The 16705-nt window shown below is 30.8% G+C and overlaps 1 protein-coding gene across 1 annotated transcript; it reads left to right on the top strand.

Moving 5' to 3' along the window:
* The first annotated feature begins 5523 nt into the window (after nt 1–5523).
* Nucleotides 5524–9961, top strand: LOC122011979 (beta-glucosidase BoGH3B-like). Its single transcript, XM_042568425.1, has 10 exons — nt 5524–5652; nt 6520–6784; nt 6872–7076; nt 7233–7323; nt 7443–7585; nt 7740–7983; nt 8115–8219; nt 8765–8947; nt 9039–9240; nt 9342–9961. The coding sequence occupies exons 2-10, from the start codon at nt 6553–6555 to the stop codon at nt 9827–9829; spliced, it is 1893 nt and encodes a 630-aa protein (XP_042424359.1). The 5' UTR covers nt 5524–5652; nt 6520–6552; the 3' UTR covers nt 9830–9961.
* Nucleotides 9962–16705: the final 6744 nt, after the last annotated feature.

The raw sequence follows: 16705 nt of genomic DNA, 5'->3' as shown, positions 1-16705 counted from the left end.
TTTTTTTAAAATAAATAATTTTTTTAAAAAAAATAAAAATTTTAAAAATAAAAATTTTAAATTTTAAAAAAAATTAAAAATTTTTAAAAATTTAAAATTAAAAAATAAAATAAATAAATAAAAATTTAAATTTAAAAAATGTAAAAAAATAAAAAAACATAAATATGAATAATATTAAAAAATATAAAAACATTAAAAAAATAAAAAAAATATATACAAGAAAAAGTAAAAAAAATATACAAGAAAAAGAAAAATAAAAAAATATAAAAAAATATATAATAATAATAATAATAATATGTATAGTTGATTTTGTAACTGAGGGTAATACGATAAAATATTAAATTAAGTTATTCATTAAAACCTTCAAACAAATAAGTTTTTGTTGCATTACCTAGGTTGAACCAAACAACATTTGGTTATGTTTTATTCCCCATAACTTTGGTTATGTGATTACCACATAACCAAGGTTATACATGATAACTTGAAGCAAACGTACCCTAAAGCTTTCAAGTTTTGCTTGGTCAGATTATAGGCGGGGCGAGAGGAGTCCAATGGATCGGGTTTAAAAGTGGTCAGTCTTACAAGTTGGCCAGACAGTTCGATGTACCTCATAACAAACCATAGCAAATTAGCCATATGAATAGGCAGAATAAGAGTTAGCTCCTGAATGTTCATAAAATCTCTTGATACATGCTCAGCCAGATAAAAGGTTGGCTGGGTTTAAGGCGCTTAGCCTCACTCTATGTATGCCGGTCTTGATAAAAGGTCGGCCGGGCTAAGACACTTGATTTCATATTGCCACCTAGATAGACCTATAACATACACATGTCATCAAAGGGATTTCCAGCACGCACTAGATATCATATTATTTCTCAAGCAGATTCTCAACAAGTTCAAGATATTCTATTATTTCTCGAGTGGATTTCTATATGACTTCCAATATGTAACAAGGCGTCTTAATACAAGTACCGACTTAAAGATGATCGGTCGGGATATACTTATCTGACAGCATAATCAGAAAACTCCGACAACCTGTCAGAATAACAACTGTATCAGAGAATATTCTTTTAGAAATTTCTCTAGGACAATCGTGTCTCCTATCAGCCGACCATTTATAACAACATATTCCTTTATCAACCTCAACAATAACAAAATTTATAAACGACAAAAGAGGTATACATATGGGTAAGAGGAAGATTCCTCGGATAATTATTGCACATTATCTAACAAACTCTGATGCACTTTGTCATGAGTCTCATGACCAAGAGGTCTCTCCCTCTTGTTGTCGTGACCACCACAAGGGAGAAAAACTCTCCCTTGTGTGTTTTTCTTCTACTTCCTCTGGATCTCTTTTCTTTGCTCGTGGCTAGTAACTTCTGAAGGAGAGACTTATACTTAAGAATTTGTCTTGAGGAGTTCGACGTGGATACGAATAGAGGCGAGGTTCGACAACGTCGCTACGATTGATGCCCTTCTCGTTACAGGTCAAATTTTAATTATACGATCATGTTTAGCCTTGTATGCATGTGGTGTTTGTGATGTAATAATTAGGAATTATTATTGTTTTATTTCTTGAAACGTGTTCTAGCACGCACTCGCATCGAGCATATCCCAATAATATTATGATAATTAAAGTGTTATTCAAATTGTGAGCAATTCTGTTGTTCATGAGCGGACAAAATATATTGAAATTGATTATCACATTACTCGTCATCATTTTTCGCTTAGCACCATTATATTGTCATTCATTCATTCTAATCTACAGGTTACTAATATATATTCACTAAGACACATTCCACTTTATGCTTTCGTTTTTTGTCTAACAAATTCTTAATGCTTTTAGCTGTAACATTATAACTTTAAGAGGGGATGTTAGATTATACTACTTTTTTTATCGTTAGACTTTTCTATTTATTAGCTATTAGGGATAGATTAGTTTTTTTTTCTTATTATTGATATTTAACCTAACTATATAAATATTTTATTGCGTAACTTTTATTTGATAGACGTACATAATAAGTCAATCCCTAGTTTTCTTCTCTCTTGATTTCTTTCTTCTTCTTTTCTTCTTCAACTATAGTAAACCTATAATTTTTTCCCCTCCTCTTCTCAAGCACAAGAACTTCCTTTTCTTTTATAGCACAAGATTTTTTTTTTATTCTCCTTTCTTTTCTCCCGCAAGCAAGGAACGCAACTACCTTCTTCCAACAACAAGAACAACCTTCATATCTTCTTTTTTTTTTTTCATGTTTTTTAAGGTTTTGTTGGAACCGCAAGAATAATCCTATTTTATTTTACTTTGCTCTCGTTGTGTCGTTGCTGAGCTCATGGAAGCTAGACAAGATTGCTAACGAAGAAGGTAAAGTTCTCCTCTTTTGCTTCTTCCTCTCTATCTTCTTTTCTCTATTTTCCTTAAAAGCAACTATTTTCCTTTTATTTTTTTCTAATGAGCAGCCTTTTACAAGTAGCTATTTTTGCTCTTTGTCCAACCACAACAACAATAAGAGGAGTGAGTTATTCTTTTTTTTTCTTTTGTGTTTTTTTAATTAAAAGAGGGTTATAAAATATAAATTTTATTTTATTACGTTGTTAGTTAGGATAATTGTTTAGGTAGAAATGAAGTATCATATAAAGGAATACTAAATATTATGATAAAACGAGATCATAAATGATTATTCGTCTTTGAGTCATAGACAAATTTTGAAGATCGATGAATCATTGTTTCAATCAGAACTAAAGGACTAAGACTGAAATTTTTGAATTTGTTCATCTTTTTATAATTGGAAATTTATGTTTTTAGAGGGTGAAAAACGATCTATATTGTTGTTTGGATTTTTTTAAATTTTTTATTTTATATTTTTACAAATTTTTGAGTTTTTAGAATTTAATAATTCAATTTTATACATTGTATTAATATTTTAAATTTATTGAATTAGTCTCTATTGATTGAAAATCCTAATTATATCATCGAAAAAAAAAAAATCTAACGTTGCACCACCGTAATCTCAAGACTAATGATTCTTACTTAGCCACCTACAAGTCAGCACGTGCTTTAGGAATCTTAGAATTTTGTGCTCGTTGATCAACTCAATAATTTTTATTTTTTTTAACATATATTGTATTTTTATATTTATATAAAAAACATTTTTTTTAAATAATATTCTATTAAAAAAATATTGCCTTGGTCATGACCGCCGTATCACAGTTGAGATCTCTTGGTCCCGAATTCCTAGTTCTCTCTTGGTCAATTTCAAAACTATACTCTTTGAATACTGTTAAAATGATAAATTAGTGTTATTTTAAGTTTAGATATGTTTAGAGTAGCATTTAGATAAAAATATATGTGTTTTTATGAATGTTGAGAGTTGTTTTTTTTTTTGTCAACATATTAAAGTTTTGATTGAATTTGTATTTTTTTTTCTCATAAATCAATATTGTTTATGTTTAAGTTTAAGTATGATTAGTGTATTATTCTTTGTCAGAATTTAGACTGTGAATATAAATTTAATCGTATATCCAAAGTGTATGGTTTTAGAATGGACCGAGAAGAGATTAGGAATTAGGAGAGAATCCGAATTGCACCGTGTCATTTAATCCAGCAAAGCATCCATATTAATTTTTCTATTACTATATCTAAAATTTAGGATAAATGACCGATTTTATTAAATTTAGATAATTATTTTTCACTACACACTACATTAAATATCTTAAAATTTTCATCATCCTTAATTTTTTATTATCTTTTTCTCTTTTTTTATTTTTTATTATTATATTTATGAAATGAGTGGAAGGAGAAATGTAAAAGATTGAGTGGAAGGAGAGAGATTAAAAAAAATATTATTTTATTTTTATGATAAATGTTTCATTATCTAAATTGAGAATTATTATTCATCAAATCTAAATTTAAAGAATGAATAGGATAACTGATATAGAAAATTTTTTGTTATCCTATTTAAAATTTAAAATAAAATTTTTAGATAAGATAATTGATATAAATATTTTAGTCCAATGATAATGGTCAAATTTAATAGCATCCAAAGTGTATGATTTTAGAATGGACCCAGAAGAGATTAGGAATTCGGAGAGAATCCGAACTGCGCCGTGCCATCAAATCCGGCAGTTAGTAGTCGAGTCGGAGTGGTCCTGCAGTGATCTGATGGAGAATTTTTTTATGTATATTTTAATAAAAAGCATATTTTGGAAAACAAAATAAGATTTTCATAACTATAAAATATGATACCATCTTCCAAATATTTAAAAATTTAAGCGCCCCTTTAAAAGGATATCGTTCTATTAAATTAATGATTCTTACTTGGCCACCTATAAGCCTTCGCATGCACGTGCTTCTTAGAATCATCACAATTTTGTTTTCTTTGGTCAACTCAATATTTTTTTAATTTTTTAAAAAATATATTATATTTTTATATTTATAAAAAAAAATTAAAAAAAAAATAAAATTGTTAAAAAGATTCTTCCGTTGCATGTGGCAATCCTGATGAGTGATGAGCCACTCGATTGCGATCAGAGGCGGAAACATGCATTAGCCTATATAGACTTTAACCCGGGATTAATTTTAAGGTTAAAAAAAAGCTAAGTCTGTGTATTTAAGATTTTTTTTATACATTTAACCATCCAATTAATCAGGTTTGAATTTCCAAATCAAAATCAGTCCGGCCGTAACAAAATACACAGATAACTAGAGAACAATTTTCTTAGTGCAACAGAATTATGGTTCAATTAATGCTTCTTACTTTGGCCACCTGCAAGTTATGCACGTGCTTTTTATAGTGATAAAAGATGAATATGCTTATTTTCAGTACTCCCGTCAATTCATCTCAGGATTCATACGAAAAAAATAAATTACGGACGATTATTAATTTTTAGAATAATAACTAGGGAGGTATTTATATCGGCACGTGTTTCTTAGAATCATCGAAGCGATTTTTTTTTGTCAACTTAATAACTTCTTCTAAACTTTGCCTTTAAAAAATATTTACAATGAGCATTAATCACAATTTTAATTTTTATATTGACATGGAAAAGCGTGCCCCAGCCAACAGATGAATTAATTTAACTAATTCAGACTGAAACATGAATTGTCTATAAGTTTATGCTGCTGCGCGCAAATATTGATGAAGAACTCAAGAGAGTTCATTTAATTTCTACCATCTCAATCTCATCAAATTATTCAATGAAAACATATTATACTCGTAATTAAGAAGCAATCGAACAAACTTATCAGTTATCATTATATTATAGACAATTAGTCATGCTGTCTACTGATTAAACTGACTTTTAATTTTAGTGGTTGGTACAGATTCTTAATTGGGACAGCTCATTCAGTGAGCGCCCTGCATGTCATGTGCAGTGCGTTGCAGGCGTGAACGCCATGTCCAACTCTCCGCAATTATGCACGTGGGCCTCTCAATCCCCACCTTATCTACCAAGAAAAAGCCTTCATAAATCATATCCCGATCTTCTTCCTCCTTCCTCCACCGACAAAGCTTGGTATAATCCTCTTTCTTTCTCCGTCTCTGTGTTTTTTTCCCTTCTTTTTTTTTTCTCAATACTTTCACTTCATATTTCTTAGATTATCTTGAAATGTTCGACTCTGAAAGTCGTATGATTTCAGCAAAACAAGACAAAATGTAGGTGGGGTATTAGACTAATCTCTGATCCTTATGATCTCATAGGTTGATTTTTTTTGGCCTTCATGTAGTGTGAAATGTGTTGTTATTTTTCTTGCAATCATTAATGAGGTTGAGAAGTTGTAATCCGTGCTTACATCTTCCATTTTGTTTGCTTCCTCTTCAGCCTTTGAATATTATTATTTTTTAAGTTTATGTATTTGGCCCAGACGACAACCTAAACGTCGCTATATATGCAGTTATCTATAGATGAGCAGTGAACTTCTTTTTCTTGTGGTTTTATTTCATCGCGTTCTTTGAACTTTCCTTCCCAACTCCACGCAACCTATGGGAAAGGGATTCGCTACTTGTCTCATGAGTTAGGTCTGTGAAAAGTTTGGGGTTTGTGTTTCATTTCAACAATTTAAGCAAAAGATTTGCTGTTAGATCGTTGCCATGCATTTTACCAATCATAGGTCACTTTCTGTTACCCAAGTTTTCCTCAGAAAGATTGGATTAATTTTTTATTCTTCAACCTGTACATGCTCCAACAACTTTTCCTCAAACCAATCACATCAACACATTTTAAAATTAAAAAAAAAGATTCTACTATCTTTGATCATGAAATTGGAATTGCAAACCACCTCATATTTTGTCCTCACATTTGACTTCTAACCCTCTTATACTATCTTAATTTTACTTTATAAGATATGCATCATATTTTCTTGGCACTTGAAATTTTTGTCCAGTTTCCTCCAATTGCTATTCTAAGCTTAGATCACTATTAGTAAACTACTTGGTTTTGTTCAGGAAGGTTTTCTTGTAGATATTTGAAGAATTGAAATTCTGTGGAGTAAAAAAAATCTTCCTTCTTAAGCATTCTCTCTTTCAGGAATAAGCAATTGGTGGAGCATTAAGGCATCAAATGAAGATGAAGGTATTGCAAATCCTTCTATTTGTTATTCTGATTTCAACATGCTGGGAGATGGTTGTTGTAGCAGAGTATGTGAAGTACAAGGACCCTAAGCAACCATTGAATGTTCGAATCAAGGATTTACTTGGTCGAATGACTCTTGCTGAGAAAATTGGTCAGATGTCACAGATTGAGAGAGAAAATGCGACGGCTAATCCTGGTGCCTTAAAGACCTACTTCATAGGTATAAATGTTTGTTTCTATTGAATGCTCTTATGACAAATTACAAGATCGAAAGCTAAAATTGTTGTGTGCTAAATATTTGGTACAGGTAGTGTTTTGAGTGGGGGAGGTAGTGTGCCTTCACCTCAAGCTTCTGTTCAAACATGGGTGAATATGGTCAATGGATTCCAAAGGGTTGCTCTCTCTACTCGATTGGGGATCCCAATAATTTATGGTATTGATGCTGTTCATGGTCACAACAATGTCTATAGAGCCACTGTATTTCCGCATAATGTTGGACTGGGAGCGACTAGGCAAGTGAATTCGTATCACAACAATTTGTTGCTTGAATTGCAGTTCACTTGTAACATCATTCTTTTTTCTTTCTGTTCTTTGGTGGTTTATTGCACTCGAGAAATTGCAGTTCATTTGCTATTTCTCAGCCTTTATATCATATCTGTGTGAACCAGGGATCCGGCACTAGTGAAGAGAATTGGTGCAGCTACTGCTCTTGAAGTTAGAGCAACTGGAATTCCATATGTATTTGCCCCATGTGTGGCGGTAATGATACTGAATCACCATTATACCCTGCTTCGAGATATGATCATGTTGCAACATGTTGCCATCTATTTAATTTCAACTGTTCTAACAAACTCTCTTTTCTGTACTCACACGTACAGGTTTGTAGAGATCCTAGATGGGGACGGTGTTACGAAAGCTACAGCGAAGATCCAAAGGTTGTTCAAGCAATGACTGAAATCATCCCTGGCTTACAGGGAGATATGCCACCAAATTCTCGAGGAACTCCTTTTGTTGCTGGAAAGTAAGATATTCTGTTCATTGCAACATAATAAGTCAAATATTTCATCAGAAGCTCAATGATTTGGCTGCATTTTTTCACCTCCCTCTATATGTTGAAGTCAATTAGATCATTATTGCAAAACTTGGTTAATAGGGAACAACTCGTGCATCCGCAGGAGAAATGTTGCTGCCTGTGCTAAGCATTATGTTGGTGATGGTGGAACATACCTTGGAATCAATGAAAATAACACCATTATCAGTCAACATGGACTACTTAGTATCCACATGCCTCCTTACTACACTGCTGTCTCCAAAGGTGTATCCACCGTGATGGTTTCCTACTCAAGTTGGAACGGAGTGAAGATGCATTCCAACCATTTTCTGATCACTGACTTTCTTAAAAACACTCTCCGTTTCAGGGTCAGTGAATGGCAACCAAATGCATGCCTGATATTTTACCATTTTGCTGATTCTTTAGGATGCTTGCTTGAAGATTACAAAGCATTTATACGTTTAGTTGTACTTATGGAAGTCTCTTCTTAATTTAACAGGGATTTGTAATATCAGATTGGCAAGGTATTGACAGGATAACTACGCCACCACATGCAAATTACACCTACTCAATTGTGACTGGAATCCTTGCTGGTATTGACATGGTGAGCACTGAGAACTTTTCAAACATCCTTACTTACCTTTGTTTAACTACAAAAATAACTGCATATGTTTTTAAACTACTTTTTTCCCCTCCTGTTTTATTGATCACTTGGAACTATTCTTGTTGCTGTCGAGGCTAATTTGACACGGCCAATTGGTATCAACACCAGTGAGTTAACTCTTCTAGGTGCCTTTCTTGGCTTCTCAATTCTCCCCTTTGTAGACCAATACTCAGTAAATTCACCTCAAATTGGTCAAAGCAAATTCATTGAAAACCCTGTGTTCACAGGGAATCAACCTGAACTAGAAACATGTAGTCATATGATGATATGACTTGGGCCTAAACCACACAAACTTTCTAATACGAGAGAAACATTAAAAAAAAATGTCTGGACAAACACAATGTGCCATCCTTGTTCCATCTGTTGTCCCTACACATGCTCTCTGACCTCCTGTGCTTGAGACCATACATAGATTATGCAGAATCACAGATTTTCTAACATCTCCAAATTGACTCTCATATATTTTGTCTTTGTCTTTCTGGCAGATAATGATTCCATATACCTATACAGAATTCATTACTGATCTGACCTACCTAGTCCAGAAGAATTTTATACCCATTAGTCGAATCGATGATGCTGTGCATAGGATTCTTCGAGTCAAGTTCACCATGGGCTTGTTTGAGAACCCATATGCTGATCCCAGTCTAGCAGATCAGCTCGGCAAACAGGTAACCAACTCACTTAACTTTCATTCTTCAGTTTGATGTCATAGTACTCATGTTCCTTCATAACTTAGATGATTCTCTTTGCTTCGACTAGGAACACCGCGATCTAGCCAGGGAAGCTGTGAGGAAATCACTTGTGCTCCTGAAAAATGGCAAGTCTGCCAATGACCCGCTGTTGCCTCTTCCGAAGAAGGCAAAAGTCCTCGTCGCAGGTAGCCATGCTGACAATTTGGGTTATCAGTGTGGAGGGTGGACACTTACTTGGCAAGGGCAGGGTGGAAACGATATTACAGCTGGTAAAAAGGATAGATAACATGATATGTTCAATCGTCTGTCCAATCTTTCATGGCATATTTGAGCCTCAATTCATTGTTTAAACGATCATCATCACTTGCAGGAACGACGATTCTTAATGGTATCAGGTCGACTGTTGATCCAAGCACCTCGGTGGTGTATTCCGAGAACCCTGAACCAGACTTCGTCAAGCACAATCAATTCTCCTACGCAATAGTAGTGGTTGGAGAGCTGCCATATGCTGAAACCTTTGGAGACAATCTAACCCTTACGATTCCTGCCCCTGGTCCGAGTGTGATTCATAATGTGTGCAGCAATGTCAAATGCGTCGTCGTTCTAATCTCCGGCCGACCGCTGGTGATCGAGCCGTACATTGGCACCATTGATGCTCTGGTTGCTGCATGGCTTCCTGGCACAGAAGGCCAAGGTGTTGCAGATGTGCTCTTTGGCGACTATGGCTTCTCAGGCAAACTTCCCCGGACATGGTTCAAATCTGTGAATCAACTGCCGATGAACTTTGGTGATCCACATTATGACCCTCTCTTCCCTTATGGCTTTGGCCTTACAACAGAGCCAGTGAAGGGAAATTAGAGACTGCATTGGGCATTCATCATAAATGTTCTGTATTATCTTGCTGCGAAAACTGAAGTGGAATAAGGTTTTCAGATTGCAAATGCTTGAAATTGTGTCCTATATTTATAAGATATTTCTTTCTTTCTTTTACATTAACATCTAAAATATAACAGGAAAATAACGAAAAAGATGAAAACTTCATTTACGTGTTATTTAATCCAAAAATTGTTACAAAACAATTTTATAAGTAGTGTTTAGACATCTTAAATTTTTATTGAATGTAACAATGCAAAATATAGTAAACTTTGTTTCTTTAATGAAAAAATTCTACTAATCGATAATTATGAAATTATTTAAATAAAAATTGGATCAGTTATTTTGTCAAACTGCGTTTCGTAATAAAGATTTTTTAAAATATTTAATATAAAATAATTATTGAAGTAGTTTTAAATTTAATAATCAGCTATCAGATAAAATTTATTTTTAATTTAATCATCATCTATCAAAACATCTCTTTTCTATTTAATTTAATCATTATCCAAAACATATATATTTTCTATTTAATTTAGTCACCATTAATCAAATAAAATATCATTCATTATAAATAATATAATCATTAATTTAATTATTATACTGGTTAATATTATCATATTAGCATCATTAATTTATTTATACATATTTTTTATTCAGTTTAGTTTATGCATGTTTCCGGTTTATTAATTATATTCTACTCCACCATATTTAATTTTATAATTATTATTAATTTATAATATTTGAATTAACTTGTAAGAAAAACACCATAATTATCATTAAATATACTCTAGAAAAACATTTTGGAAATATGTCTAGCTCTTGTAAAATAGTAAGCTTAAAGATTAATGATTATTTTTCATACATTGTTAAATTTAAAAATTACATGTATATATAAAATTAAAATCATGTCGTCTATGTGTAAAGAGCAATCTCAGTATTGTTGTGACTCACGTATTAAGATTACTAATGAAATAATATTTGTTGAAATTACACACCCGAATCTATTTCTTAATTAGACAGATGACATTAAAAATTATTTTGACCAACTATTTTTCCTCCATTAACAAATATGGTTGATCAAATCGGCACTTTTTAGATGCATTCATACCATTCAATAAAGATCCTGTGGGTCATCCGGATTGGTATGTGGCGAAACTTATCACAATTCATATCATTCAATAAATTATACTAAGTAATGATAACACAAGGAAAAAATCTTAAGGAATATTTAAAGATAAGCATATAAATTTATTGCTAATCATTTTATTTTTTATGGGTCTTATTATTTTATATATCTATTCTTGAATATTTCTTTAAGATTCTTCCTTAAACATATCATTTTTCATATAGGTAAAGGGGAGTATTTAATTAGAGAAAAATCCCTAATTATTTTTTCCATATAACATAGTATATAGGTGCCATGCTTCAACACCACCTTAGGTAGCAATCGGGTGGACCACTTAAGAGTAGAGCAGAAGACTTTATTGATTACAGATTGGACAATTGAAACTGTATCAACTTTTTCAAGAAAGCAAGAAGGCTTGGTCAATTGCGATAATCTAATTGGCAATTCTTTAATCTGGATTCATTTTCAATCAGGAATCTGATTCTCCAATCGAGCTATAGCATATTCAGCCAATCTTTTGCAGATTGGCAATTGCAATCGAGATTTTGCCAGTTACAAGGAATATACATTGTTAGTTACAGGTATCATCATGAAAGAGAGATTGTTGAGGTTGAAAAAAGACACGAGTTAATGGAAAATATATATTGGGAATCTACATTGTTAGTTACAGGGACAATAGTGAAAGAGAGATTGTTGAGGTTGAAAAAAGACACCAAGTTAATGGCAAGATGGAGATCTAACAGAGAATGGGTCAACTGTCAACTAGGTCAGTTAAGATAGCAAAGTGGTCATTACAACCAAAGCAATAGTGATTGTGGCAAACAAAATTGTCCCCTTCGGTGATGGTAGATATGCCACGACTTTGTAAATAGCCTTCAAAAGAAGAACAAAGCTTTCAGGAGATAACTCTGCAACTTGCTTGCAGGGGACAAACTTCCACCCGATTCAAGATGTAAGAACATGAAAACAAGAAAAAAATAATATTATTGATCTTTATGTATGCAAAAGAATATGACAATTAGCCACACCATCTGAATCACCAACTCTATCGCTGGTAACTAGATCAGAATCCATTGGTCGAGTCAGCAACTGTAGATTTAATTGAAGCTTTCATTTCAGTAATAAGTGTATCACGGTACAGCCTCAGCATCGACGGAAGCTTTGTGCACATGTCTTATGTGTCATGCACAAAACTCACAAGCTGCAGATGCTTAGGTGCCAATGGGACACACTCAACAACATAGCAGTTGAATTTCAGATGTCCACGTGTCAAGATCTAAGATGGTATCTTCTTCCTTCCTCTAACTCCATCAAGGCTTTCATCCAATTCCTCTAGCTGTGTCTTTTTGATAATTCGTGTAAAATTTAAGTAACATGAATTCTAAGAACAGTAAAAAAATTCACATATAAAAAATCAAGAACATATAAACATGGATCTTCGTTTCATCAATTAAATATGACATAAGAAAAATAATTGCCAGATGCAACGGAAATGAAGGTCTTCCAAAGGGCCCGCGTCGTAAAATTTCTTGTCAATGGGGAACAAGCTTCTTGTCAATGGGAAACAAGAAACTATGTCAAGATGATTCTCTAAACCCTTGGAGGCCAAACCTATATATAGTAGGCATCTATTATCGGCTCATAAATAATAATAGATGCGGAACTATAAGTCCATATATATACTGAACATCTATTATCAACATATAGATAATAATAGATGTGGGACTATAGGTTCTACACATACAAGGTCTATATATCCAACAACCGAAGTACCGAACCCAATAAACCTAAGTTATATCACATTAAAGGGTTTAGATCGTATTCACATATGTAACTTACAAATAAACCCACCTAATAGTGATAATTATATCATATATTTTACCTTCATTGACGATATGTAAAATTAAATCAATTTAAAAACAATTATGCTTAAAAATAATTTTTTACAAAACATTTTCATAGGAAATAAAATATTTTTGTTACAAATAATTTTACTAAGTATAAAAATAATTTTGAATTAATCTCCCTCGAACCTGACAAAAATATTTAACATAAGATTTTCAAAGTTTTTTTCTTAGATTGAGGTAAGATTTTCAAAAGAGATTTTAAAGAGAAATTTGATAAGGAATAATTAAAAAAAAATCTAAGGATTTTTTTTAAAAAAAAACTTAAGGAAATAATTTTTTAAGTAAATATTTAAAAAAATGATCTCCCCTGAATTTGATACTCCCCTGAATTTAACACTCCCCTGAATTTAAACTTTCCCTTAATTTAAACTCCCCCTTTAGTTAACACCGAAGTTTGGGTATGATAAATTTCAAAACCTTAATACATTTTTCTATTTAAGTGTTTTAGGGGATTTAGTGTTATTAACACTTATGTTTATCGAATATATTATTTACATAGGTATTTCTATACATTCGATATAATTGTTTGATTAAAATAAGATTATTGAAATTAATCAATAATCAATTATTCTCAATAATAAGTAATTTGTTATTAACTCAATAATAGTTAGTCATTATAATGATTTATTGATTAATTTTTATTTTACTTGATTTATTTGATTAAATTTGTATTAATTGATTCCATATAAATTGATTGAAAATATTAATTATAATTTACTTGTCATTTATTTAATCTTTAAATTTTGATTAAGTTTAACTTTAAGTTAGAATTAGGATTAGTTAAGTTTAAAATTAGTATTAATTTATTAAAGTTATAAGGTAAAGTTAAATAATGTTAAGGTTCAATCAATTCTTAATATGATTAATTATGATTCAATTACAATAAAATTAAGATTTTGATTAACATTGAAATTAAGATTGATTGATTTAAATTAAGATTAAGTTTTAATTAACCTTTTAATATAAGGACAAGTCTAATTTAAAGTGCATTAAAGCATAGTTAATATTTGAAGTTTTTGTTTTGATTATTTGCTTATTAATTATTTAATTTAGTTTAGAATTTTAAGTTAATCAAATTTTAATTAATTTTAGTTAATTTAATTCTGAATTTTATTTAAATCTAAATTTAATTTAAGTTTTAGTTAATTTTTAATTTAAATTTAAATTAAGTTTTAAGTTTAATTTAATTGTAGTTTAATTTCAATTTTAAGTTAATTTAACTTAATTTAATTTAAGTTCAACTTAGTAGCACGTTGTGTGAATAGACTCAAGAAAATTTTAGGAACTTAATTCGAACATAAATTACTTAATCCGTCTTAACAACTTCAAATTAGACTTATCAATCGATTGATACAATATTACTTTCGATTGGTTTTATCCAATTAATTATCACAATCGATTTAAAAGATCTACTATATGCGATTACATGATTATATATTGAATCTTTCCTTAAGAAGTTAAAACTTCGGGGATGTTTGGTTGATGGGTTTGGGAATGAGGGAATGGAATGATAGTAAAAGATAGTGTTTGGATTGTGAGTTTGGGAATGATTACTAAGGGGGCGTTTGGTTAAATGATAGGATTCACTATGGGTATGAGTTTGATAGTAGGGTGGAATAGGAATAGGAATGGAAATGAAACTCATCAAGTTATATGGGTTTGGTTGATTCCCATAAATCTAGTAATCATTCCCAAAATATCATTCCCAAATCCACAATCCAAACACTATCTTTTACTATCATTCCATTCCCTCATTCCCAAACCCATCAACCAAACACCCCCTAAATTTATGGGAATCAACTAAACCCATATAACTTGATGGGTTTCATTTCCATTCCTATTCTCGTTCCACCCTATTATCAAACTCATACCCATAGTCATTCCCATCATTTAACCAAACACCCTCTTCGTTTAACTTCTATAATTAAATAGTATTATAATTCATTAATCATTATATTAAAATTTATCTAATACTTTTTTTTTCTTAAAACACACTGTTTAAAAAACTCTTTCGACATGAAAGCGAAAAAATAAAAAAAAACATTAAATTTTTGTCTTTGCTCTGTTTTTGTTGGAAGTGGTTTTTTTAATGAAAAGCATAAAATAAAACTCCTGTTTCACGATTATTGAAAAAACAACATATTATTTCAGATTTTTTTTATTATTAAAAAAAACATAATCGATTCCAAGAAACTTAATCGATTATATAAAAAAAATTAATCAATAATTTTAATCGATTAAAAAAAAACTTATCCGATTAAAATTGACGTGTTTAAGACGAAAAATCAATTAAAAATTTTTTTAATCAATTTCTATTGATTCTATTAGATGTTTTGAGTTTGGTAATCGATTGATCGATCAATCAATTAAATCATCACTAATAAAAGATAAATCTTTCCTAAATTTTCTATACAAAAGATTCCAAGATCGAATATAATTTATACTAATAAAACTTAATCTAGCATAAAATCCACATGATCGACAAAAACCTTTAATTTTAAATCATAAAATCGATGAAAGAGAGTCATGACTCTGATATCAATTGATAGGTCTTGTAAAACCTAAGCTATTCTAAGAAACGTATAAAAATTCACATATAGAAAATACAAGAACATATAAATATGGATCTTCGTTTCATCAATTAAATATGGTATAAGAAAAATAAATACATAAATATAATAGACAAGGAACTTGATTGAAGAATCATATCCTTGTCCGTCGGCTTGATTTTTATGAAAGATTGATTTTTGTGGAAGAAGATTCAGCAGAAAGGAAAGTCTTTCAAGGGGCTTAAAGAATAACGGTGTCATAAAGCTTCTTGTTAATGGAGAACAAGAAACTATGTCAAGATGATTCTCTAAACCCTTGAGAACCATGGACATCTATTATCAGCCCATAAATAATAATACATGCAAGACTATAAGTACATATACTGAACATCTATTATCAACTAATAATAGATGTGTGACTAAAAGTTCTACACATATAAGGTTTATATATCTAACAACCGAACCCAATAATTCTAAATTAAATCACTTTAAATAAATCCACCTAATAAAGATAATTATATCCCCACTTCTTCCCTTCTTTTTGTCCAAAAAAACCAATCACAAAAAACAATTGTGCAACAAGCATAATGAGTGAACACACACTGGATCATTCCGACTAGATACCTCGGCTCATAACAAGACTTAATGTCTTTGTTTGAACAAGAAACAGACATTATCATTAACACAGTTACTTAAAAAAAAAAAATATAAGTCCATCAATCAAAAAAAAAAAAGAGAGTCATAGAAAAAAACTGATTAGATCACAGAAAAAAAGAATTTGTGAAATGTATAAACATTTTATCTAACCAAGTTTAAGAAAAATTTATGGAATGTATGTACTGTGTTACTAAAATATGAAAACGAAATATTTGTTCTAGACACAATCTTCTTTATCCCATAACATAAACTCTTTCAAATGAATATTTGGTCCTGTTATGTATTCAACGGTAGAGATTCTTCCTTATTCATAATTATATTTTATCTTTATAGACGGAGATGATTTATGGAATGTGTGAAGCTACGTTGTCGTCATTTTCTTTAATTTTGTTTGGAGCTCTGAAATGTACGTAGTTCCACATCGAAACCCATGAATGTTAAAAATTTATAAATTTGTTTATTATATTTTAAATAAATTTGATTAATTCGGTGTTATAATTGATTTTTTATTTTATTCGGTTTTAATAAAATTTTAATTTAATTTGCTTTTAATCTGATGAGCCTCAATTTTTAATTTGATTTGATTAAAATGTTAGTAAAATTTTGATTTAATTCGGTTTCT

This window comes from Zingiber officinale, chromosome 8A, assembly GCF_018446385.1.
Source record: "Zingiber officinale cultivar Zhangliang chromosome 8A, Zo_v1.1, whole genome shotgun sequence".
In the NCBI taxonomy this organism is placed as follows: Eukaryota; Viridiplantae; Streptophyta; class Magnoliopsida; order Zingiberales; family Zingiberaceae; genus Zingiber; species Zingiber officinale.
The sequence above is the reverse complement of the archived record's forward strand: the minus strand, read 5'-3'. Positions and strand labels throughout refer to the sequence as shown.